The sequence below is a fragment of the Heteronotia binoei genome, chromosome 6 (genome assembly GCF_032191835.1).
Source record: "Heteronotia binoei isolate CCM8104 ecotype False Entrance Well chromosome 6, APGP_CSIRO_Hbin_v1, whole genome shotgun sequence".
NCBI lineage: Eukaryota > Metazoa > Chordata > Lepidosauria > Squamata > Gekkonidae > Heteronotia > Heteronotia binoei.
The window spans coordinates 84588190-84613290 of record NC_083228.1 but is presented as its reverse complement, the minus strand read 5'-3'; the positions used below and the strand labels follow the sequence as shown (position 1 = coordinate 84613290).

Here is a 25101-nt window from a genome sequence, read left to right as displayed (position 1 = left end):
GTTGGGGTGTGAACTGGCAGAGACTGACCAAGAAAGAGAACTTGGGGTCGTGGTAAATAACTCACTGAAAATGTCAAGACAGTGTGCGATTGCAATAAAAAAGGCCAATGCCGTGCTGGGAATTATTAGGAAGGGAATTGAAAACAAATCAGCCAGTATCATAATGCCCCTGTATAAATCAATGGTGCGGTCTCATTTGGAATGCTGTGTACAATTCTGGTCACCGCACCTCAAAAAGGATATTATAGCATTGGAAAAAGTGCAGAAAAGGGCAACTAGAATGATTAAAAGTTTGGAACACTTTCCCTATAAAGAAAGGTTAAAACGCTTGGGACTCTTTAGCTTGGAGAAACGTCGACTGCGGGGTGACATGATAGAGGTTTACAAGATTATGCATGGGATGGAGAAAGCAGAGAAAGAAGTACTTTTCTCCCTTTCTCACAATACAAGAACTCATGGGCATTCAATGAAATTGCTGAGCAGTCAGGTTAAAATGGATAAAAGGAAGTACTTCTTCACCCGAAGGGTGATTAACATGTGGAATTCACTGCCACAGGAGGTGGTGGCGGCTACAAGCATAGCCAGCTTTAAGAGGGGATTGGATAAAAATATGGAGCAGAGGTCCATCAGTGGCTATTAGCCACAGTATATATATATATGTATATGTGTGTGTGTATGTATGTGTGTGTGTGTATACACATACACATATATTGGCCACTGTGTGACACACAGTGTTGGACTGGATGGGCCATTGGCCTGATCCAACATGGCTTCTCTTATGTTCTTATGTTCACAATGCAGTGTGATATTTCAGATTTTACGTAATTGTTCTTCAGGCTGGATATTCAAGCCAAATGTTTTTAAGGGAACAAATTCCCAAAAGAGATGTTTGAGTAAGAACAGAGTGCTTTGCCCTTTTCTGCCATTTATCTGATTGGAGAACATTCTTGCAGATGTGCAACACAATCCACTACGCATGTTTACTCAGAAGTAAACCCCATGGCGCAGAGTGGTAAAGCAGCAGTACTGCAGTACTGTGATCTGAACTCTCTGCTCACAACCTGAGTTCGATTCCAGCGGAAGCTGGATTCAGGTAGCTGGCCCAAGGTTGACCCAGCCTTCCATCCTTCCGAGGTCAATAAACTGAGTACCCAGCTTGCTGTGGGGAAAGTGTAAAAGACTGGGTAAGGCAGTGGCAAACCACACCATAAAAAGTCTGCCGTGAAAACATTGTGAAAGCAATGTCACCCCAGAGTCAGAAACGACTGGTGCTTACACAGGGGACCTTTCCTTTCCAAACCCAATTTAATTGAATTAGGTTTTCTCCTTAGAAAATATATTTAGTATTGCAGTTCTAATTAGGTTAGAAGAACCCTGGCAATATAGGGCCAAGGTAGATGTGATGGTGTTCTCGAGGCTCCCTTGAGCATGCCATCACCATTTTAAAGTCAATTAAAATTGCTGTCAGTGCCCACAACATGGAAGTGCTGTTTCCCAACACATACTTTTTCAAGTGCCAAAATGGCTCACAGCTGTTTTGGTACCTGAAAAGACGTGGGGGTGGACAAGAGTTCCACCCTTCAGGTCTGAACAGGATTTAAATGACTTTAAAATTGCTTCAGGGCTATGTCCTCATTGTGAGCCAAAGGGGCAGGGTGTCTCCCAGTGTGTAAAGTCAATCACTGGGAAAATATAGCTGTTCAATAAAGTATTCAGACTTTCAAAAATTGCACCAAAAGCATTCATATATATACAAAACTCTCAGCAGCTTTTGGTGCATGTCTTTATTGTGACAATGAGGATGCTGTCATGTCTAGTTTGGCTCTGAACTGGTGCCTGGAGGAAGTCTTAGAATGGATGCAGGCTAATGAACTGAAGCTTAATCCTGACAAGACTGAAATGCCACTGGTGGATGGAAGGCCTGACCTAGGATGTCGCTCCTTCTGGATGGCATTGTGCTCCCCTTGAAAGAACTGGCCCATAGTCTGGTGTTCTTGGACCCAGGCCTACTGCTGGATAATCAAAGGCAACACTGGTCAGGAGAGCCTTTTACTTGCTTTAACTGGTTAGCCAGCTGCAATCTTTCCTGGGCAAGATCTGGCCACTGTAGATGCATGCCCTGGTTACATCTAGATTAGATTACTGCAATGCGCTCAACATGGGGCTGCCCTTGAGAAGTGTTCAAAAACTTCAGTTGGTACAGAAAGCTGCAACTAAGATATTGACTGAATGGGTCATAGGGACCATATTGCTCCAGCCTTGGCTCATCTACACTAGCTCCTAACTTGTTTCTGGATGCAACTCAAGGTGCTGGTCTTGACCTTCAAAGTTTTATATGGTTTGGGACCAATATATCTGAGGGACCACTAGCTGGCCTGACCACCATGCTCATCTTTGGAGGCTCTGCTTTGGGTGCTCACTATTTCTGAGACTAGGTAGGTAGTAGGGCTGTCAACTCCAGGTTGGGAAATACCTGGGAATTTTAGGAGTGGAGCCTGAGGAGGGCAGGGTTTGAAAAGGGGATAGGGTTGCCATGTCCCCCCTGGCCACTGGTGGGGATGAGGGGTAAGGTTACTAGATCTGTGCTGGGAAACTCTTGGAGATTTGAAGTTGGAGCCTGGGGAAGACAGGGATACAATGGGGTACAATGCCATAGAGTCCACCCTCCAAAGCATCCATTTTCTTGAGGAAATTGATCTTTGTAGTCTGAAGATGAACTGTTGTCTTTATGTCATTGTATGTATTTTAACTCTTTTAAAAATTTACTACAATGTGTGCTAGGGTGGTGATTTTAATGCTTTTTTAAATGTGATTTTTATCATGCCTGTTTTAAATTGTTCACTGCCCTGGTGGCCCTTGTGAGGGCACAAAGGCAGTTTATACATTTTGTAAATAAATAGATAATATCTCACCAATGCTGCAGTTTGAGATCTCAGCTGCCTTCTGGGTAACATTCAAGTTATCAATTTTGAGGGCTATGAGTAAGCTAGCTGAAGTCTAGAAGTGTTAATATCTATCTTAGTTTTAACTCAGTCATAAAGAGATACTTCGTTCTTTTAAATCTCCTTACTAACTTCAAGTCTTCAGCCTGGGCCAGCTATCCATGCAAGTATATTAAAAAAACATTTTAAGCTATCAAAGTAAAGTACAGGTCATTTGGAAATCTCTTTGTGCATGTTTGCACCCGTGTGCTTCCCAAGAAAAATAAATAGTCCCAAATGTAAATCTAGTCTGGATATTAGATTTAGAAACCCCTCCCATACATCAGTTTGTAAGAAATATGGATCTCACTACCACTATTTATGAACAGATATTCCAAAGTGATAATAACTGCACATACAATCACAACTATTATAATTTTAATTGGAAATAAAAAGGTAAAGGTGCAAGCACCAGTCATTTCCAACTCTGGGGTGACATCACATCATGACGTTTTAACGGCAGACTTTTTAAATGGGATGGTTTGCCATTGCCTTCCCCAGTCATCTACACTTTACCCCCAGCAAGCTGGGTACTCATTTTAACAACCTTAGAAGGATGGAAGGCTGAGTCAACCTTGAGTCGGTTACCTGAACCCAGTTTCCACCGGGATTGAACTCAAGTCGAGAGCAGAGCTTGGACTGCAATACTGCAGTTTACCACTCTGCGCCATGGGGCTATTGGAAATAAAAAGGTAAAGATAGTCCCTTGTGCAAGCACCAGTCATTTCCGACTCTGGGGTGACATTGCTTTCACAGTGTTTTAACAGCAGACTTTTTACAGGGTAGTTTGCCATTGCCTTCCCCAGTCATCTACACTTACCCCCCAGCAAGCTGGCTACTCATTTTAGCAACCTCAGAAGGATGGAATGCTGAGTCAACCTCGAACCAACTACCTGAACCCAGCTTTCGCCAGGATCAAATTCAGGTTGTGAGCAGAGCTTATGACTGAAGCTTTACCACTATGCGTCACGGGGCTCTTGCCTGCTATTGGAAATAGGAAGCCTCTAATTTGGAAAAGTTGTGTGTGTTAAGATTGCTTTATGCATTTTCATTGTATTAAAATTGCTTCTTTCTCTGATGCTTTTGCATTTTTGCCCTTGAGATGTCAAAAGTGGAACAGAAATAACATTTATTCTTTATTATATGCAGCCTTTAAAAAGTATTATGCTTTACACTGGCAGGGAGAGTTCCTTATTTTTAAGTTTGGAGTGGGAAATGGGAATGGAGAGAAATATCATAAGAAGATCCTGCTCTTAATGCCTCTGCCAGGGGTGGGGGTGGGTGGGAAAACCTTTTCTGAAGGGCAATGACCCTGAGAAAATGGGACAGATTATCACTATTATAGAAAAAAGGAGATTTAGTAAGCACTATAACAATGGGCTGTTCCCAGGTGAGAGGAGAGAACTGCAGAGCTATTCAAGAACACAAAAGGCTACATAATATCAAACAAAATTAAGTAAGAAGTGGGTACAAAGAATCTGTGAGGAAAGTCTTGACACATGAAGTAATTATGAGGACAAGCCAACAAAGGAAGCAACAGAAATCATAAATGTACTTGCTCCGCATTAAGAAGAGTACTTGTTAGGCACTTAGAAGAGAACAGAACGAAAGCTGTGTTGTGGGCGGCTGAAAGCAGGCTGTGTTGTTTTCCACCAAGAGTGTTTGCTGCATTTTCCATCCCCTGGCAGGAGCTGTTACTGTGATTATTTGTATTGCACAAAGCAACTGATGTAGGTATAATTCATTACTAACTGCTCACTGAAATTACTGCATTTGCCATTGGACTTAATGACTAATTGCCTTTAAAATCTCTTTGAAGCTCTTTGCTTTCCAGCAGAGGATGTGGAGGAAGTTGACCATAATGGAGGGGGGAGGAATACTTTTCCTACAGTTCTTTTGTATGATTTAGTTTACCTTAGTTTAATACCCTTCCCACTACTTTCTCTTTTCAGTAGTAATGTATTGGGGAGCCAGTAAGCCACTGCTAAAATTATACGACCGCAACCCCCTCCACACTTCTCTCAGGAACTGTTACTTTGAGGGGATATCCCATCATTTTTGGCAGGAAGGTCATTCAGATAACTGCTTGCCTGAACAGAAATCCGTTTCTGAACTGGAGTTAGATTCATATGAAAAATAGCTTGCCACAGTTGCCTGTAGCTGTACTTCGGGGGGAAACTGATTCATGCAAAGGAGTGGTCTAGCAAGCACTGCTGTACTTCCTCTGTTTCTTCAAACCTGAAAGGAATCCTGACACTTTCTCCTTTCATCTGGTCTCTTAGATGGGATTTATATTGTTAAATTGTTTTTAGGTACAAAATGGCCTTTCTGCAGTTTAATACATTCTTTTTGTGGGGAACTTGCCCAGGCTGTTGTGGATAAGTTAAGTCTTTCAGCAAACCAAAAGTCTCTTCTCCTACTAATGTGATAAACACACTTTTACCCACTCCTCTTCTTCTGTCCCATTCACTTTAAAATACTGTTTCAAATATAACATTCAAAATCTTCCTCTGTCTCATTCATAGAAACCTTTTATCAATAGCCACTTTCTTTTTAGTTTATAGAAGTCTCTTCTTTAATAAAATATGTCCCTTTTCACCAAATACTTTGGTTTATTGGCTTCAGACAAATATAATATGAGGTCTCAAATAACTTTGCATGCAGATCTGGAATAAGGAGAGCTCTCACCTTCTGTTGGGTAATAAAAAGGGACAATTTTATTTTATTTGTTTACATTGATCAAAAGGGAACTGCAGTGCCTACAGGCCAAACCCCATTCAAAAGAGTGCATGACATTGGCAGGATGCAGAAAAGTCAGGCCTCCTCTTGTTTGCATATCTCTGAATTTACAGGTGGGGCCATCTGGCTCCAAGCCATGAGCCATCACGTATGTACCACTCAGACTGCTCCTTGGCAAGCGTCCTTCATGATACTTGAGAGAGGAGTGTCATTTCCTGTCCTCCTAGAGTCAAAGAATAATAATGGGAAGGACCTCCAAGGTCATCTAGTCCAACTCTCTGCACAATGCAGAAAATTAACAAATACCTCCCCCCACCCCACAGTGACCCTTACTCCATGCCCAGAAGATGGCAAAAAATACTCCTGGATCCCTGGCCAAACTAGCCTGGAGAAAAATTGCTTCCTGACCCTAAAATGGCGATCAGTATTTCCCTGGGTGTGTAAGAAAAGGCCACGAGAACTAAGCACTGATGCAACCCTTCCTCTCATGATCTGCCTGAGTTCACAGAGTCTATGGATTGAGGATAATGACACCCCTCAAGGGCTTCCTGCACCAGGCCCATGAAGCCACCAACACCCAGGCCTGGTCAGAGGGTTAACCCTTCACCATCTAAATAATGCCACAAGGTGATCACCTGAGCTGTACTGTGTGCCATTCAAGCAACCTGACCTGCACTGCTACTGCCATTGTGGAATACCAGTGCCTAGGTATGACTAAAACCAGTGGATGTCCTCTTGCCCTTTACATAGTAGAGTAGGCAAAAAACCCACCCAAGGTAATACCAATCCTCCAGAGGGGAAAACATTCCTACTTGGCAACCAGCTTGCACCTACTCTGAAATAAAGTGAGGATGGGTGCTCAAAGATAGTGCTCAAAAATAGAAGCAGATGGGGCACATGCCTGCATCCCCCCCCAACCCAAAATGTCTCAAAGGAGAGTGTCATGATATGTTTTTTTTTTTTTTTTTTTTAACTTTTAATTTCTATCCCGCCCTCCCCGCCGAAGCAGGCTCAGGGCGGCTCACAACATAAAATACATTATACATCAAATAACATAAATTGCAAATAAAATCCAAGTTAAGACAAATTACAAGTTAAAATTTACAATGTACAATATAGTGCTAAAACATTCGATCTTCAATAATTCCATAAAATTCAGTAACCAAGAGCAATTTTTTAAAGGCATTTCCTAGTTTATCACTGGTTGAAGGCTAGTTTATAGAGGTGGGTCTTACAGGCCCTGCGAAATTGTTCCAAACTCCGCAGGGCCCGCACCTCCTCCGGGAGTTGATTCCACAGCAGTGGAGCAGCAATAGAGAAGGCCCTATCTCGGGTGGCCTTCAATCTGGCCTCCCTTGGCCCAGGGACGGTCAGCTGGTTTTTTCCAGCTGACCGCAATGCTCTTTGGGGCTCATATGGGGAGAGACGGTCCTTCAGGTAGGCAGGTCCTCGGCCATATAGGGCTTTAAAGGTGATAACCAGCACCTTGTAACGAACTCGGTATCCCACTGGCAGCCAGTGCAGTCCGCGCAGCCCCGGCTGTATGTGCTCCCATCTTGGGAGTCCCAGCAACAGCCTAGCCGCCGCGTTCTGCACCAGCTGCAGCCGCCGAGTTCGGCACAGGGGCAGCCCCATGTAGAGAGCGTTGCAGTAATCCAGTCTCGAGGTGACCGTAGCATGGATCACCGTTGCTAGGTCACGGCGCTCTAGGAAGGGGGCCAGCTGCTTCGCCCGTCGAAGATGAAAGAACGCGGACTTGGCAGCGGCCGCTATCTGTGCCTCCATTGATAGTGAAGGCTCCAGAAGAACCCCCAAGCTCTTGACCCTGTGTGCCGCTTTCAGCTGCACACCGTCAAAAATCGGCAAGGGGATTTCCCTTCCCAGGGCACCGCGACCCAAGCAAAGGACCTCTGTCTTTGTTGGATTCAACTTCAGCCCGCTCAGTCTGAGCCAACCTGCCACGGCTTGCAATGCTAGGTCCAGGCTTTCTGGGACGGAGTCAGGTCGGCCGTCCATTAGTAGATAGAGCTGGGTGTCATCCGCATATTGATGGCACCCGAGCCCAAACCTCCGGGCAATCTGGGCAAGGGGGCGCATGTAGATGTTAAATAACATCGGAGAGAGAACTGCCCCTTGTGGCACCCCGCACACTAGGGGGTGCCTCCGGGACAGCTCCCCCCCAATTGCCACCCTTTGTCCCCGACCATCAAGGAAGGAGGAAAGCCACTGTAGAGCCAACCCCCTTATCCCTGTGTCGGCGAGCCGGCGGGCCAGTAGCTGATGGTCGACCGTATCGAACGCGGCCGACAGGTCTAACAACATCAGCACCGCCACGCCGCCTCGATCCAGATGCCGCTGGAGGTCATCCACCAAGGCGACCAGCACTGTCTCCGTCCCATGACCCGGACGGAAGCCGGACTGGTAAGGGTCTAAGGCGGAAGTGTCATCCAAAAAGCCCTGCAACTGCGACGCTACTGCCCTCTCTATAACCTTACCTAAAAATGGTAGGTTCGAGACCGGTCGATAATTCGCCAATTCGGCCGGGTCTGCTGTACTCTTTTTTAAGAGAGGGCGGACCATAGCCTCTTTCAAAGATGTTGGGAATTGCCCTTCCAAGAGGGATCTATTTATGATATCCCGTATAGGATATCTAAGCTCCCTCTGGCAAGATTTAATTAGCCAGGAGGGGCATGGATCGAGGTCACAGGTTGTAGAGCGTGCAGTTGAGAGAATTTCGTCGACTTCCCCAAGACTGAGCGCGTCGAAGTGATCCAAGATAACTTCAGAAGACAGGCACGGAGCCCCGGGTTCTTGTTCTGCATCCAATGTGGCAGGAAAGTCCTGGCGGAGTGACAAGATTTTATCTGCAAAAAATTTCGCAAAAGCCTCACAGCCTATTTCCAATTCTCTCATATTTGGTCTGCCCTGGGGCAGATTGGTCAAATTTTCAATTATCTTAAATAATTGTGCCGGGCGCGAATTTGCAGATGCAATCCTAGCCGCAAAGTAATCTTTCTTTGCGGCTTTGACTGCCATCTCATAAGACTTCATAAACGTTCTATAGGATGTTCTTGTCGCTTCGTCACGAGTATGCCGCCACCGTCTCTCTAGTCGTCTGAGCCCCTGTTTCAGCTGGCGGAGCTCCAAGGTGTACCAAGGGGCCAGCCTGCTACGGGGGCGCAGAGGGCGCCGGGGTGCAATCTCGTTGATGGCTCTGGATAGCCTGTCATGCCAGGTCTCTACCAGGTCATCAAGGGAATTGCTAGGGGGCCAGGGGTCCCGCAGAGCCCTTTGGAACCGGTCAGGGTCCATCAGACTCCGCGGGCGAGCCAAAATAGGCTCGCCGCCCATACAGGGTTGAGGCGGCGCACCCACACGGGCCTTGAGGGCTAGGTGGTCCGACCATGGCACCGCTTCTGCTGCGATACCGTCCACCAAAATCCCGGACGCAAAGATCAAGTCCAACATGTGTCCGGCCTGATGCGTGGGGGTGGTAACAAATTGCTGTCTCCTCTGCCTGCTAATGCAAATCAACGCCTTCCCAACTCTTCCCCAGGAGCTCTCTTGTATCAGAGATCAAAAGATTCTAAATAGAATCAGAGGACAACAATTACTTACAAGTAACCAGGTCACACTACTATCACTAAGTATATGTTCTTTCACTAAGTCACAATCCCTCCCTTAATGTTCTTAAAGTACAGTAACACTGTTTACAGAATACTACTATATACAGAAATAACTCCAAATGTTGCCACAAGTTTATTGAAAGAAGGACAACATGCAAACACCAGAAGAGAGAGAGAGCGCTAGCTGTTTGACTAAACATATATTGAGCCTGCCTTGGCGGGGAGGGCGGGGTATAAATAAAAGTTTATTATTATTATTATTATTATTATTATTATTATTATTATTATTATTATTATTATTATTATTATTATTATTATTATTATTATTATTATTATTATTAAGAGAAGGCCATCCAGAAATCTTCCCTTGTGTCTTAAGAGTTTCTGTCTTCCAAGAAATTCTGGTGTGTGTTTCTTTCCGATAATGATTCCTCATGTGCATTCTGAGGTTGCACAGTCATGGAAAGGACTGCACCATATTGTACATTGAATGTTTTGGTCAGCTCTGTCCAGCAGGATGACTACTCCTGTTCCTTCTGCTGCTGAGCATTTGTTCACTGAACACTTTGTCTTTTCCCCCCCTGCTCTTCCCCCCCTCTCAGAAACAAGACACTCTGAATCAAGTAAGACTTGTTCTCTGTACTCCAGTTATCACATGTTGTGTTTACATGTTGCTTTGCATGTTTGCTTCTGTGTAAACTGACAGCCCTTCATAGTCAAGTAGGCTTCTGGCTGAGGCACACAGTTTCAGTCAGGTCTCTGCAAAAGACCAGCAAAGCTCTAGGGACTCCATGTACAGAAAAGCAAATCAGCAGAGAAATTTTGCCACTGATGTGAATTGACATCACTATTCACACACCAATAAACAGAAGAGAGTTTACCACACTCAGATTGGTATAAAATTGAGTGCAAAGGTAACTTATGAATCTTAAATCATCTGTAATATATTTTGGTTGCAAAGGCAACATTCAAGTTTTTCTTCTGTGTTCTTTTATTTTGGCCAAATTATTTTCCAGATTCTTTCACCCAAAAAACTTAGCCTACTTAGGAGGGCTTTGCATAGTGAAGACAGTGCCAGCTAACTGGGTGCTGATCATGAGGAGCAGAATATTCCTGACTTGGCCTCATCATCAGATCTGGGAAGCTAAACACCCTGGCTAGCATTTGGATGGGAAACCTCCAAAGGAATACCAGCAGGGCTTTTTTTTGAGCAGGAACACACAGGAACTCAGTTCCAGCTGGCTTGGCATCGGGGTGTGTGGCCTAATATGCAAATGAGTTTCTGCTAAGCTTTTTCAACAAAACATCCCTATATGAAACAATGGTGACATCAGGAGGTGTGGCCTAATATGCCAATGAGTTACTGCTGGGCTTTTTCTACAAAAAAAGCCCTGAATATCAGGGTCATGATGTGGAGGCAGGCAATGGCAAAACACCTCTGAACATCTCTTGCCTTGAAAACCCTATGGAGTCACCATACGTTTGCTGTGACTTGACAGCAAAGAGCAACAAGAATATTCCTGCAGTGTTGTAGATCCTTCTTTTTGAAGTGTGAACTATTCTGTAGGATTTGAACGGGAGCTCTACAATAGTGTGGTATAGTGGTCATCTTACAGCCTCTGACTTTCTGAACAGAAATGGACATGGAGAAATGATTTGCCATGTTGTAAAGTTGATTCTGCAGTTGGCAGGACACATGGATCTCCCAGCAACACACATAGTGCCTCCAAACCAGTTTCAGTTCAGAAAATGGCATGGGTGGGATTCTTGAGCCCTATGTCCCTCTGAATTGAATCTGACTTGGAAATTTACTTCCCAGAAGCTGCCATCTGACTGTGAGATGATCAGAGACAGATCAAGGGAACTCAGATCTGTCTCATGCCAAAATGTCTCATCCAGTTCGTTCCTAAGATCAGGAAGGCCCAGGTTCAAATTGCAACTTGGTCATGAAGCTCCCTGGGTGACCTTGGATCAGTCACTCTTTCAGCATGTGTAATGTACTCGGAGACGAGATGTGTGGAAGGCAACATGCTTTATTGGATGGTACATTACGGAACTGGAACACGCAGGCCGGGCCCCGCTTTATATACCTTCATCCCGGAACAGCCCCCCAGCTGGCCAGCCCAATCCTGGCCAGTCAAAGTTCCCGCCACTGATCTTGATAGGCGGAGTCTTTCCCACGCTGTGCTGGGTGACCGTGGGACTTCCCCTGGTCGCCCTTACTTGCGGGACCACGTGGTGCTTTGTTTAAGCACAAGACACTACAGCATGCCTATCTCACAGCGCCATTGTGATAATAAATTGAGGGAGAGGAGAATGATGTCTGCTATCCCTAGCTCCTTGGAGGAAGGGCAGGATAAAAATGCGCTAAAGAAATCTTGAAAGACCTTTTCCTGCTTTTGACCATGCCTGGTTCACCAGCATCGTCTTTTAAAGACATGGTATCGTGAAAAGTTGTGAAACCCCTGATTGTTTTATGTCAGCTGTTCACTTTAGTACAAAGTAACCTCTGGATCCGCCGGTCTAGATTCAGAACCAGGATTCCACGTAAAACAAAGTAGGAGTCAAGTCACACCTTTAAGACCAACAAAGTTGGTATAGTGTAGTATGATCTCATCAGATCTTGGAAGCTAAGCGGAGTCAGTACTTGGATGGGAGACCATCAACAAAGACCAACAAAAGGTGAACTTGACTCCTACTGCTTCAGACCAACACAGCTGCCCATCTGGATCTATCTACAGAATTCCGTGTGTTCTGGACTGCAAGTAGAATGGTGCACAGAACACAGAAGTGAGCTATCTGCTCTGTTGCTGCTCCACAAACCAACAGCTAAACAGTAGCCAGTATTCCATATGGACTCACCAGGCTTGCTTGCTGCAACCTATGTTTTACATTCAGTTTGTTTGTTGAGATGTGCACTTCCCAAGAGCTTTAGCTGCATCTTCTTTTCAAGCACCACTGATACTGTCCACATGTGCATGTAGTCCAGTGTGTACCACTGCTGCTGCTATGTATAAGCACATCACCTGTTTTCTTGTGTGGAGAAACTGTTTTTCTTGTATACACTTGTGTACTTATGTGTAGTGTATACTCCTGTAGTGTGACCTTTCCTCACTGAAGGAGTGGTTGCTTATCAGTGTTTTGTGTGTATATACATTTGTGCATTACTGCTGCATACTTATGAATATGGGGATGTGGAATGGTATAGTATAGTATAGTATAGTATAGTATAGTATAGTATAGTATAGTATAGTATAGTATAGTATAGTATAGTATAGTATAGTATAGTATAGTATAGTATAGTATAGTATAGTATAGTATAGTATAGTATCAGATCTTAGATGGGAGACCACCAAGGAAAGCTTTGCAGAGGAAGGCAATGGGCAAAACACCTCTGTTTAATCACTTGCCTTAAAAACCCCAAGTCACCATAAATCAACTGCAACTTGATAGTACTTTACACACACACACATTTGTGGGTACATGTGCTCCATATGAAAAAGCATCAGGAGGACCTTCAGAGTACTGCTGATAGCTTGTGTGTTTACATTGATATATTTCCATCTCTTTTATTTGGTCTTCAGTTTTCAGAGGGGTTCTTGGAATATGAATATATTTCATCTCTGTGCTTAACTATTTTTCCAGTGGACATTAAACATAAATGAATGCAATAGCAAAATTCACCCTGCTACTAGTTTCCAAAGTGTAGCTATCACATTTATTTTATCTTATCGACTTTGTCACATTTTGGGGACCTATCATGCTACTGTCACACCTACAACTACTTGGACTGTTATAAAACCTAGTTGCATCCCACTGGCCTGGAAGCATCACTTGGAGCCCCTTTTAGGGATCGTGGTACTTCCAGGGATCATGGCTGAGGAAGGAATTGTTACTATCTTTTGGTTTTTCTAGCATGGCAATACAATGTTGGTTAAACTTTGGTCCCAAAGCTTGGGCTGTTATATTTTTTTACAACCAAAGTATATTTGCATATGCATATATACACGTTTTCATTGCCCACTAATTAACACAGGGGTTGCTTCTACATGGATGTTTTGGTCATTTTCACTTGTGAGAATACCCCAACAGTTTTTTCAGGAGCATCCACATTTATCTGTCCTATTTCTGTGCTTTCCCTTGCTTTGCCGTGAACTGGTTTGGTGTGATCTTTTCTGAAAGACTGCAACCAAAGCACTTTTGGACAACATGTGGATGGAAAACTGAACTTTTCCCCTCAGGTTCCTCTCACATCTTCCTTCCTGTTTTATTCATTTCAGCCCCCACCTCTGCCATCTCTCCCCCCAGTTTTTCAGAATTTTTAAAATTGGTAATTGATTAATTGCTATGGCGCAATAATAACTGCCACAATCTAGAAATTCCCAGCTATCGTTTCCACTTATAATAAATACATTGCAAGAAACAGGGCTAGATATGTTCTTGTGTAAACATTTTTACAAGGCTTCCACATGAAAAAAATTGAAGCTGGGAAACTTGTAGATCATGACAATAAATTGTTATAAAGCTATAGCAATCTAGCACCGCTGATTTTTTTTAAACCCCCATAAGGCCCTCCAGTGGCACGGGTGGGAATGACAGCCATGGCTGCTGAGGCAAGGAAGTGCTGGGGAAAATCGCAAATGCCTCTGCAGTCTCAATGGCAATGAAATCTACCTGGAAAATAATTGCTATGTGGAGCTAGCAGGGGTTAAGATTAAAAACAACATCTCAACTGACTCTTTAAAGTTTGCCGTAGGGGGGAGGTCTTCATTTATTTATTGCATTTATATCCAAACAAACAGCAAAGACTTCCAATAAAGAGTGCAATTGGGTTAAGATTACAGATGTGGAAAACAATGGAATCAAAAAACTAACACAACAAAAACTTCTAAGGCAGGGCAATCCATAGTGTAGAAAGTGGGTTACAAAGGTTGAAAACAATGCAGTAGAAGGGAGGTGATACAGTAAACATCACAATAGACTATAATCCTATCCCCTATAAAAGTGATCCTCTGGTAGGGTTGCCCACTCCACGTTGGGAAATTCCTGGAAATTTAGGAGTGAAGCCTGGGGAGGGTGGGGTTTGCTGAGGGGAGGGTACAATGCCTTAGAATCCACCCTCCAGAGCAGCCATTTTCTCCAGGAGAATGGATCTGTGCAGTCTGGAGATCAGTTGTGATTCCAGGAGATCTTAAGGTTTCCAGCCTCTGTAGAGCCAGTAGGTCTCCTGGAATTACAAGTGATCTCCAGACTATACTGATCAGTTCCTCTGGACAAAATGGCAAGGCTCTAGAGGGCAGATTATACCCTGTTGAGGTCCCTCCCTTCCCCAAAGCCTGCCCTCCCCAAGGCCCAACCCCCTCCCCACTGAAGCCCATGACTGAGCCTATGTTTCTATGGCATATTCAGTAGCACCTGTTCAAATGCTGCTAGTCGTTATCTCAGATTTATATTTGTATATATTAGGGATTGCCAGTATTGTGACTGTTTCCAGTCATTTCAGGGGAAGAGCTTTGTTTCTGTACAATGACAGCCTTTATAAAATCAATAATTACAATGATGTTGGGGTTTCTAATGGGATTTTCAGCTTTATCCCCTTCCTCACTGTCTAGCCTATTGATTATGAGGGGTTCCAGCTCTTCATGAGAACATACTTGGAAGTGGACATTCCAGAGGAGCTATGCCAGCATCTCTTTATGTCCTTCAAGCGGAAAATCTGCCAGAATTCCCCAGAGAGCCAGCGGCAAAGTTCCAGCATTCCCCAGCTGAATACTCTTGGTGAGTAGCATGAATTCGCCTCCAGCAGAGCTCTGCCTGCATCACACTTTGCAAGTGACCACGTATTGAATCAACAAATTGCTATAGCATAATAATATAACGATGATCTACTGCCACAGTCTAGGAATTTTTGAAGATCCCATTCCTTCCTGTTTCCTTCGCTTCAGCCCCCATGGCTGCCATCCCTCTCCCCAGTTTTTCAGAACTTTTAAAATTGGTAATTGAAAATTGCTGCTTACGAGGCTGCAATTGTCCACTGTATGTTGTGTCATATGGTTAAAGTGTCATATGAGGATCTGGGAAATTCAGTTTCAAGTACCCACACATGCCATGGAAGCTTGCTGGGTGACCTTGAGCCAGACACACTCTCAGCCTAACCTGCCTCACAAAGTTGTTGTGAAGATAAAACAGAAAAGAGAAGAATGATGTAAGCCACTTTGGGTCCCCATTGGGGGAAAAGGCAGAATATAAACAAGGTAAATAAATAAAATTGCATGCACTTTTCTCAATAAAGGTGGTCCAATAAATGTTACTGCTATCTGTGTACTGCTCACAAGTGCTTTGTATTGCTACAACTCAGACTACATCTCAGTGGTGTGATAAATGTGAGCTGTGTTGCGAGTTGACCGAAGGAAGAAGCATCTATTTCATCACATATTGGGTGGGATCACACTGGGGATTCAGTGCAGCAGTATCCCAGCTTTGAAAAAGCCAGTGCTCTTTGATGCAAGCCGTGGCAATCACACAGCCCCTGCCCTGCTGCTGGGAGAGGCATGGGCAAGAGGAACATTCAGACTGCTCCTGCATGTGCGAGGCGCATGCTCTGCACACCCTGGCTGTTCAGTCAACCAGGAAAAGCACCCTTCATGCACTTTAGAGATTCGCTGTCAGGAAGTTCCCAGTAGCTATTTAATCTGGCACCAGCTTGTTCTAAAATGAGGTAAGGACAGGTGGGACTCAGGGGCAGATGTGTGCACGTGATCATGCACATTAAATCTGGAGGGGAGGTGTGGCTAGGTCAGACCAAATATCTCATGTGATTGCACCCAATGAAAGCCCAGGCTCTACTGCATGCCAGTTATTAGATTCATTTTCAGTACAAAATAAACTTCCCCACAGTCCCTTACTATCAGGAACCTGAACCTGGAACCTTGTGATCTGGGACTCAGCTGAGTGAGTTACTGGTTCCTTGAGCCTCAGCCTCAGGTGCCAAAGAGAATGCAATACTGACTCTTGCATTTGGCAGTCAGTGCAAAACCTCTAGATTAGCCAGGCCTGGTATAATCACTGAGTGGGAGCTCTGGCTTGGTCAACATAGCTGTATTGGCCATTCTTCAGGCTCTGCCTTCATACCATCTGCAGCCCCCACTACTCCAGGTTCCTCTGCACTTTCCAGGCCTAGATTCAGGCAGGGCTACCTACAGCCTTGGCTAGATTCCTAATACCTTTTGCTCATATTGTGCACTGAAGGTGTGTCAGCATGTGCCCATGCAACCCCTTAGAACTCTAACCAAGTATTTTCTGTTCTCTTGTGCTTTTCCAAGAAAGAGAGTTGGCTGAAATAGTGCGACAGCTGTTTATTGCAATGATTTGCAATTAAAGTTGCAATAAACTTTTATTGCAGTAAACATTAAACAAACATCCTCTACTAAAATGTAATTTTAGTAATCTCCCCCCCCCCACCTTCTTTTTCTTTCTTTTATTCAGAGAGCAAGACTATTGATACAGGCATCTCTATCCAGACTGAAGTTGCTTGCGCCCCTGTCACAGGTATCAGTGCTGAGTGTTTCAATGAGCGCATATGAAATCCATGCTCCACTTTTAAAGGGGAATTCTACAGACTTAAATACAGCTGTATTCAGCTTCATTTCCATCACTGCCTTGCTTATTCTCCTTTTTGCCAGGGACTCCCTATGTCTGGAATCCTGCACGGAGACATGCTGTGGCTAAGTAAACATGTCAAGCAAATACACTTGAGTACCAAAGCATTTTAAATCTGGCCTGGCATTTGTAATTGTTATGCCCTGCCAGGAAAGTCAGCATGAAGGAATGTCTTTCTTTCAATTCTGCATTTCTAGTATCACAAACAGGTGGTCACCTGCCATTCAGAGACAGATAAAGAAAATGGTAAAAGCAAATATCCTTTAACCAGTCACTGTAGTTATTGCAGAGGAAATAACTACATATATATCCCCCAGAGACCACTGTGATCAGGGACAAAAAATCCGTTGTCTGCCCCTGGCCCAAAAGAAGCCAGGCTGTGTATGACGAGCTTTTTCGGTGGCAGCACCGGCACTTTGGAACACCCTTCCAGAAGCCATAAGGGCCCTGTGGGATTTGTCTGCGTTCCGCAGGGCCTGTAAGACCGAATTGTTTAAACAGGCTTTTGCGGTTTGATTGAAAAAGGGCTGCCACCGGACATCCTACAGAATGCTGGCGATCATAATCAAGAATTCAATACCGCTTATACTGTACTGAAATAGCGCTATAGAATGATTTTAAAGCTGATATACGTAAATTATGGTTTTATATGTTTTATTCGATTGATTGTATTTTATGATGTTGTAAGCCGCCCTGAGTCCGCTCGCGGAGAGGGCGGGATATAAATTGAAAGTAATAAATAAATAAATAAATAAATAAAATAGGAAACAAGCAGAGCTTGATCTGTCAGTCACTCCTCACCCCACTCTTCCTTCAAGGATCTCAAGGCAGTGTGTTCTTCTGAGCTAGGGCTGCCAGCCTCCAGGTGGAGCCTGTGAAATCTCCTGGAGTTACAGCTCATCTGCAGATTATGGAGATCCTGGAGAAAATGGATGCTTTGGAGCAGGAATTCATTTGCATATTGGGCCACATTCCTGATTTTACAATTGTTTCACACCGCAGGAACTCATTTGCATATTAGGCCACACCCCCTGACACTAAGCCAGCCAGAACTGCGTTCCTGTATGTTCCTGCTCAAAAAAGGCCCTGCTTTGGAGGATGGACTCTCTGGCATTGTACCTCAATGAGGTCCCTGTCTTCTCCAGGCACCACCCCTAGATCTCCAGGAGTTTCCCAGCCTGGAGCTGCCAACCCTACATCCCCTCCCTCCCCCCCCCCCATATTGGCCAAGGGGGATCTGGCAGTCCTATTCTTCTCCCATTCTGTAATCTTTACAACAAGCCTGGGGAAAAGATTGTTGTGCAAAAGAGTGACTGACCCAGGGCCCTCTGCTTGTCTGTTCTGCCTTTCCTCTCCAGGGAAAAACTTCTATACGACAACAAGATAATCAATCCAGAACACACAATCCAATTAAAGAGTAGTAGCAACAAAGCAACAAAAATAGGTCATTCACTAAATACTGAGGAAAATAAAATAGTTGTGTTTGTTTTTCTAGTTGTACTCTATCTGTTTGTAGACTGATTTTTTCTATTGATTTATAGTTCTATTAACATTAGTGTTTATATTCTATTATAGTTCTGTTAACATTAGTGTTTTCACATCATGCATGTGAGTAGTAGGTTTAAGAAATATGATAAGAGGAAAGTATTATTTTGATTATTGACAATATTTTTAAAAATTAACTTATCCATTTCCCCAGGAACTTGAATTACAGTTCTCTTCTTGCCCCCAAGTAATTGGTGTGCACAGAAGAACAAAGTTCCTAAAAGAGTGCTGACTTCATATTTCTTCCATGGATGTGTCTGAATTACAGGGATCAATGGAAAAACTCTGCTAAGTTCCATAGGAAGACACACTCCTGAATCCAAAAGCCCCCAGGCAAATCAATCAGAGCAGCAACCAGCATCTCTAAGTCCCACTCCAACTGCCAACAATAATACCCTAGCAAATGCCTCGCCTAGCTGGTCCAGGTCATCATCACAGAAATCCGCTGGCGGTACCCCCTCTGCTCACAACTCCTCAGGGTCCTCCAAGATCTCCTCAGGCTCTCTGCTTAGCCCACAATCCCCAGGTGAGTCTTTGTCTTTCTGGGGCCTTGTATGAATGCCATGATGCCATTGTTTTCCAGCTCCCCTAGATGTACTTGTGGAACCAACTTTACAACCCCAAACCATGGCACTCTCTTTCTCTTATTTTCTGTTATCAGCCGTGAAAGCAGTGAAGTCTGTTGGAGAAGTCAGGTAAAGAAACTTGAAGCAAAAGTTCCTGCTGTGGTGTAACTTAGATCTCTCAGAGGATTTGGAAAGTAAAAAAGGCTCTTTTTTCAGGCAAAGAGAAATTCCAAAACTCTTTTTTCCCTTTGGACTTAATATCTATGTTACTTCAACATCCTGTTTCTCTGCAGGCTCAGCTGCATCCATTTCCTCCACAGTGGTAGACGTGCACCCTGGGAGTTTCCTTTGAGGCACTGAGAGAAAGCATGTTGCCTCTGTCTTTGCAAACACAAGATTGTATTTACATCACACTAATTCATCTGCAGTAATACCACCAACTGCCTGAGCTCAGCTGTGAAGCACGTTTATATTTTAAGCATAGCAGATTCTGTAGCATCATAGCACCTTTGTTTACTTTTGAGGTGAAAAGGCCTATTTTCCTGCTGAGATCCTGTCAGCCAACATCTTTATTCCCTGACAACAGGAAACAGCATTAGGGAGCCATAGAATGACTCACTTCCTCCACTGGACTGCTTCTGCCAGTATAGGGTTAGTGAAAGAGAACACAAGTCTCTTCTTCAGTCCCCAGAGGAAGAGCTTCTTTCACCTTTGCTTGCATCCAGAGTCCAATTGCTTCATTATCTCTTTCTAGCCAATAACCTCATTTTCACTGTGGTCTGTTCTTCCAGGACACGTCTTCCATCTCAAGCAATACAGCTGGGTCATGCTTTACATATTAGGGCAAACGTACTAGTTCAATTGGGCATGAGTAGGCAGCTTGCATTAGTGGTTCAATATCATTGGAGACTGTTGATTTAACTTCTGTGGTCAGCGATCTCTGATTTGGGAGCATCTCTTATTTGCCCTACTGGCAAGAGCAGGGAAGGGGCTGCTGCTAAGACAGCACGCTCCACCCCTCCTATAATCACAGGCTCAAACAGGCCTGCTTGTCTTTCTCCCTTCCTCACAGGGAAGCAAATGAGTCCCTCCATCCTCACAGCCAAGGTTGCTGGCTGGTTGGAACAAATTACATATATTGAAAACTTGTATTGCAATTTTCTTCCTCTAGCACGACATCTACAGTCCTAAATGTGCAAGTTTGTGGTGGCAAGACATGTGGACTGGTCCTTGTTCGTTAGCAATGAATGCATATGGTGCTTTACAGTATAAACAGAAAGGCCAAGCCCCTCCTGCAAGGAGCTTACAATATAATACTCAGCAGCAGGAATAGAATAGAGGGAGGGAACGAGATAAAGGGGAGGAACATGAATAAATGTAGACTTCATTGAGGTTAAGAGTGATGTTATTTATTTGTTTGCCCCAATTTTCTCCAGACACATTCAGGACCCAAGTAATAGGGTTGCCAAGTCCAATCCCAGAAATATCTGGGGACTTTGGGGGTGGAGGCAGGAGACTTTGGGGGTGGAGCCAGGAGACACTGGGGTGGAGCTAGGGGGAGGGGGCGAGCTGCCCCGTCTCGGAGCGGGCGACGCTGCTGCGCGGCTGCCGCCTCTTCTCCGCTCGCCGTGGCTGCTCCACCGAGATGGGCTCAGTCTAAGCCCATCTCAGAGGAGCAGCCACGGTGAGTGGAGAAGAGGCAGCAGCGGCACGGCGGCCTCGCCCGCTCCGCTCCGCCTCTGGGGTGGAATCGGGGGAGGTGGAGGCGGGCCGGGGGCGTGGTGAGCCGCAAGTCCAGGTCCTAGAAGGGCCCGTATTCACGGCTCGCCATGCTCCTGGACTGCCTCCACCCTTCCCTTCTTTGGTTTTGCCTGCGCTGCTGCCACGTCTTGGCTGCTCCTCCGAGATGGGCTCAGCCTGGGCCCAGCTCGAAGGAGCAGCTGCGGTGGGTGGGGAGGGGGCGGCAGCGGCGCGGCGGCCTCGTCCGGGATGGGGCGGCTTGCCATGCTCCCCGGCGCCATTCCCCCCTCCCCCCGCTTCTATTTTTTTGGGGAGCGGGGGAAGGGAGTGGAAATCCTGGGGTCCCCTGCCAGGGCGGGAGGGTTAGGAAGCCTACAGGAGACACTGGGGTGGAGCTAGGGGGAGGGGGGAAACGGCGCCGGGGAGCGTGGCGAGGCGCCCCATCTCGGAGCGGGCGACGCCACTGCGTGGCTGCCGCCTCTTCTCCGCTCGCCGTGGCTGCTCCTCCGAGATGGGCTCAGGCTGAGCCCATCTCGGAGGAGCAGCCGCGGTGGGGTGGGGGGGGCAGCAGCAGCACGGTGGCCTCGCCCGCTCCGCCTCTGGGGTGAAATCGGAGGGGGGGTGGAGGTGGGCCGGGGGCGTGGCGAGCCGCGAGTCCGGGTCCTAGAAGGGCCCGGATTTGCGGCTCGCCATGCTCCTGGCCTGCCTCCGCCCTCTCCTTCTCTGGTTTTGCCTCCGCTGGTTTTGCCTGCGCTGCTGCCACCTCTTGGCTGCTCCTCCGAGATGGGCTCAGCCTGGGCCCATCTCGGAGGAGCAGCTGCGGTGGGCGGGGAGGGGGCGGCAGCAGCGCGGCGGCCTCACCTGCTCCAGGATCGGGAGGCTCGCCATGCTCCCCGGATCCGTTTCCCCCCTCCCCCCGCTGCTGTTTTTTTGGGGAACGGGGGAAGAGGGTGGAAATCCTGGGGTCCCCTGCCAGGGCAGGAGAGTTGGGAAGCCTACCAAGTAACAATAATAAAAGTTTATGTCTAGCTTTAAAACCTGCAGTTTAAATCTTCAGGGAGATATGCCCAATATAAACCTGTGTAACATTGAATTGACCACTAGAGGGAGCAACCATGTGTGGAACAATCCCCCCCTCCCCCCCCCCAAAAAAGCAGGAATATGCAAAAGAGGGAAAATAGAATGCGGGAAAGTGAAGGTCCCAAGAGTAGATGCCTACCTCATCCTATCTGGGTGCGTGTTCTGCAGAAGTGGAACAGAAATGGAAAAGGTCTGGCACATAGCAAATTGTATCTTTGAGTGTGAGAGGATTGCTGGGATTCACAGAAATGGTGAGCATTAGGGTTGCCAAGTCCAATTCAAGAAATATCTGGGGAATTTGGGGGTGGAGCCAGGACCAAGGGTATGACAAGCATAATTGAACTTCAAGGGAGTTCTGGCCATCACATTTAAAGGGATCACACATTTTAAAAAATGCCTTCCTTCCATAGGAAATAATGAGGGATAGGGACATCTTCTTTTGGGGCTCATAGAATTGTACCCCCTGGTCCAATCTTTTTGAAACTTGGGGGGTATTTTGGGGAGAAGCCCTGGATGCTATACTAAAAATTTGGTGCCTCTACCTCAAAAATAGCCCCTGCCCCCAGAGCCCCAGATACCTGCGGATCAATTCTCCATTTTTTCCTATGGGAATCAGACTCCATACAGAATAACAGAGTTCCCAGCAGACATTTCCCTCCCCTCCCCCCGCTTTCTGATGACCCTGAAGCGGGGGGAGGGTCTCCAAACCAGGGGATCCCCTGCTCCCACCTGGGGATTGGCAACCCTAGTGAGCATAGAATTAAGGCTTGAAGGAAAAGAGAGTGGTAACATGATATAGGTGTTCTGTGGAAGAGTTCCAGGCATAAAAGTGAGCCATGATGAATGAGGATCTGGGGAGGATGTCAGAAATATACTGGGAGGCAAAAACAGAAAGAAACACTCAGCTCAAGGAAGTAGTGTAAATTGTGAAAAGAAGTAAGAAGCCAGTGGGGAAGCTGAGCCGGGGCTGCCAGATGTATGACCTATTACTAGGCTTCCCAATCCCCAGGTCCCAGCAGGGGATCCCCCCAGTTTTACATGCTTCCGCCAACCCCCAGCCCCACCCACACAGTCACATGTAGCTCTAGAGCTACGGCAGGTTTAGAAACCTGCAAACAGATCCGTTTTAAAATGTGTATCTTTAAAGCTGAGCAGGAAGCGCTTCATGGGGAAGGGTCAGCAGCAGTTTCGTTAGAGCACAGACCCTCATTTGTTTTGCTTTCGTTTTCAGAGCAAGTAAAGTTGTGGAGGAACCAGACCCAGTAAGGGTGTGTGTGAGAGAGAGAGGGAGGGAGGGGGCAGGGGATTCATCGGTTTAGAGACCCTCCCCCTGCTTTAAAAAGTTTTAGAAAGCCGGGGGGGAGGGAGGGAAATGTCTACTGGGCATTCTATTATTCCCTATGGAGAACGATTCCCATTGGGAATAATGGGGAATTGATCCACAGCTATCTGGGGCTCTGGGGGCAATGTTCTTTGAGATAGAGACACCAAAATTGCAACACAGCATCAAACTCCCTCCAAGTTTCAAAAGGATTGGACCAGGGGGTCCAATTCTATGAGCCCCCAAAGGTGCCCCTATCCTTTATTATTTCTAATAGAGGGAAGGCATTGAAAAGGTGTGCAGTCCCTTTCAATGTGATGGCCAGAACTCCCTTTGGAGTTGAATTGTACCTGTTCCAACCTTGCTCATGACTCCACCCCCAAAATCTCCTGGCCCCATCCCCAAAGTCTCCTGGCTCCACCCCCCAAAGTCCCCAGATATTTCTTGAATTGGACTTGGCAACCCTACCTATTACCTTGTACCATTAGCTAAATTATTGTTAGAATTACATATCTAAATATTAGCAATGTATAGATATATACTTTGACATTTTGGCAGGGAGGGAAGGCACATTGACATACTTCCCTGGTCATTCCTGAGCCTCCATAGCACTGGCATGGATAGCTTCACAATATTCAACTGCTTGAGGGTCATGAAAGCTGAAACAATTTCATCTGCAGAACCAGATGAACTTTTTTCCCAGGTAGGAGGATGGTTATGTCCAACGTGCAGGGATTAGGGTGTTTTAGCTGTTGCAGTCCCAGTTAGTTTACACTGCTAGAAATAAACGAGACATATAGGACTGGCGGGAAAGTCTGTGAACTCTTCCTGAGGTCACTGTGCTACTGGCAGAATCAATCCAAATAAGGCTGAATAATTTTAAATGGTTTCCATCTGACTGCATGGTCCAACATCTATTCTGTACTTCTAAAACTTATGTGAATATCTGTGTCTCCCCCATAGGCTCCAGAAGCCTGGAGAAGAAATTACAATTCAGCCTTCGAAAGAACAACAACTCTCTGAAAACTGCCAGTCTGCACTCGCCAGCCCCTCTGGCTCAGGTAGTCTACCTGAAGGACATTGTCTGCTACCTGTCACTGCTGGAAAGGGGACGGGCTGAGGATAAGCTGGAGTGTAAGTGCTTGGGGGGCAGGAAGAATGTATGTGACTAGAGCATCAGATGCAAGCCTGTTGGCACTGTGCTCACAGGTGGCAGTATCAGTGGGTGACCAAGAGAGTGGGTGGTTCAGGGGAGGCAGGAAATGGTATTAAGAGGCAAGTGGTTAACCATTAAAGGCCAGTTCCATGTGAGTCCTGTAAATGAACCAGGAGACAAGGTGCTCATCTGATATAGCACTGTAGGCAAATATGCTTGCTACATGTTATCATGTGACATCCCTGAGTATTAGCTGGCTGGAGTTTGTTGCCCCCCACCTCTTCTTTTTATGACCCTTTTGCTTTTCTTTTGCCTTTCCTTCAGAGGCCTGAAACAGGCCTCAAACTGTGGACCCTTTCCTTTGAATCTATGGATTCCCATTATGACTAGATAGAGAGCCATCCAGTTTTGTTTGCCAGTTACACTTGGAGACTGTCAGAAGGGTTTATGGCAACAAATTCTAAAAAATGCTGTTACATTCTTTCTATCCTGGACAGCAAAAACAGAACATTAACAGATAACTTCACACCTTCAGCTTTTAGCACCTTAAAAAAGTATAGCAACCCCTCTCACATGTATTTATTTTATTGGTTTAAAATATTTTAGTGGTAGCAGTTTTGCAATCACCAACTATAATTCCCCAAATTCAGCCACTGAGCAATCATTGAAGCCAGTTGGCCATTGATTG

General features: G+C 45.6%; 1 protein-coding gene across 1 annotated transcript in view; it reads left to right on the top strand.

Moving 5' to 3' along the window:
• The window catches only part of DGKG (diacylglycerol kinase gamma), a 162189-nt gene that overhangs the window by 45272 nt on the left and 91816 nt on the right, over positions 1-25101 (top strand). Inside the window, exons 4-8 of the mRNA XM_060242030.1 lie at positions 9949-9969; positions 14959-15124; positions 16832-16894; positions 18819-19076; positions 24221-24391. Of these exons, the coding sequence (XP_060098013.1) occupies positions 9949-9969; positions 14959-15124; positions 16832-16894; positions 18819-19076; positions 24221-24391 (679 nt within the window). The remainder of the gene's footprint in view (positions 1-9948; positions 9970-14958; positions 15125-16831; positions 16895-18818; positions 19077-24220; positions 24392-25101) is intronic.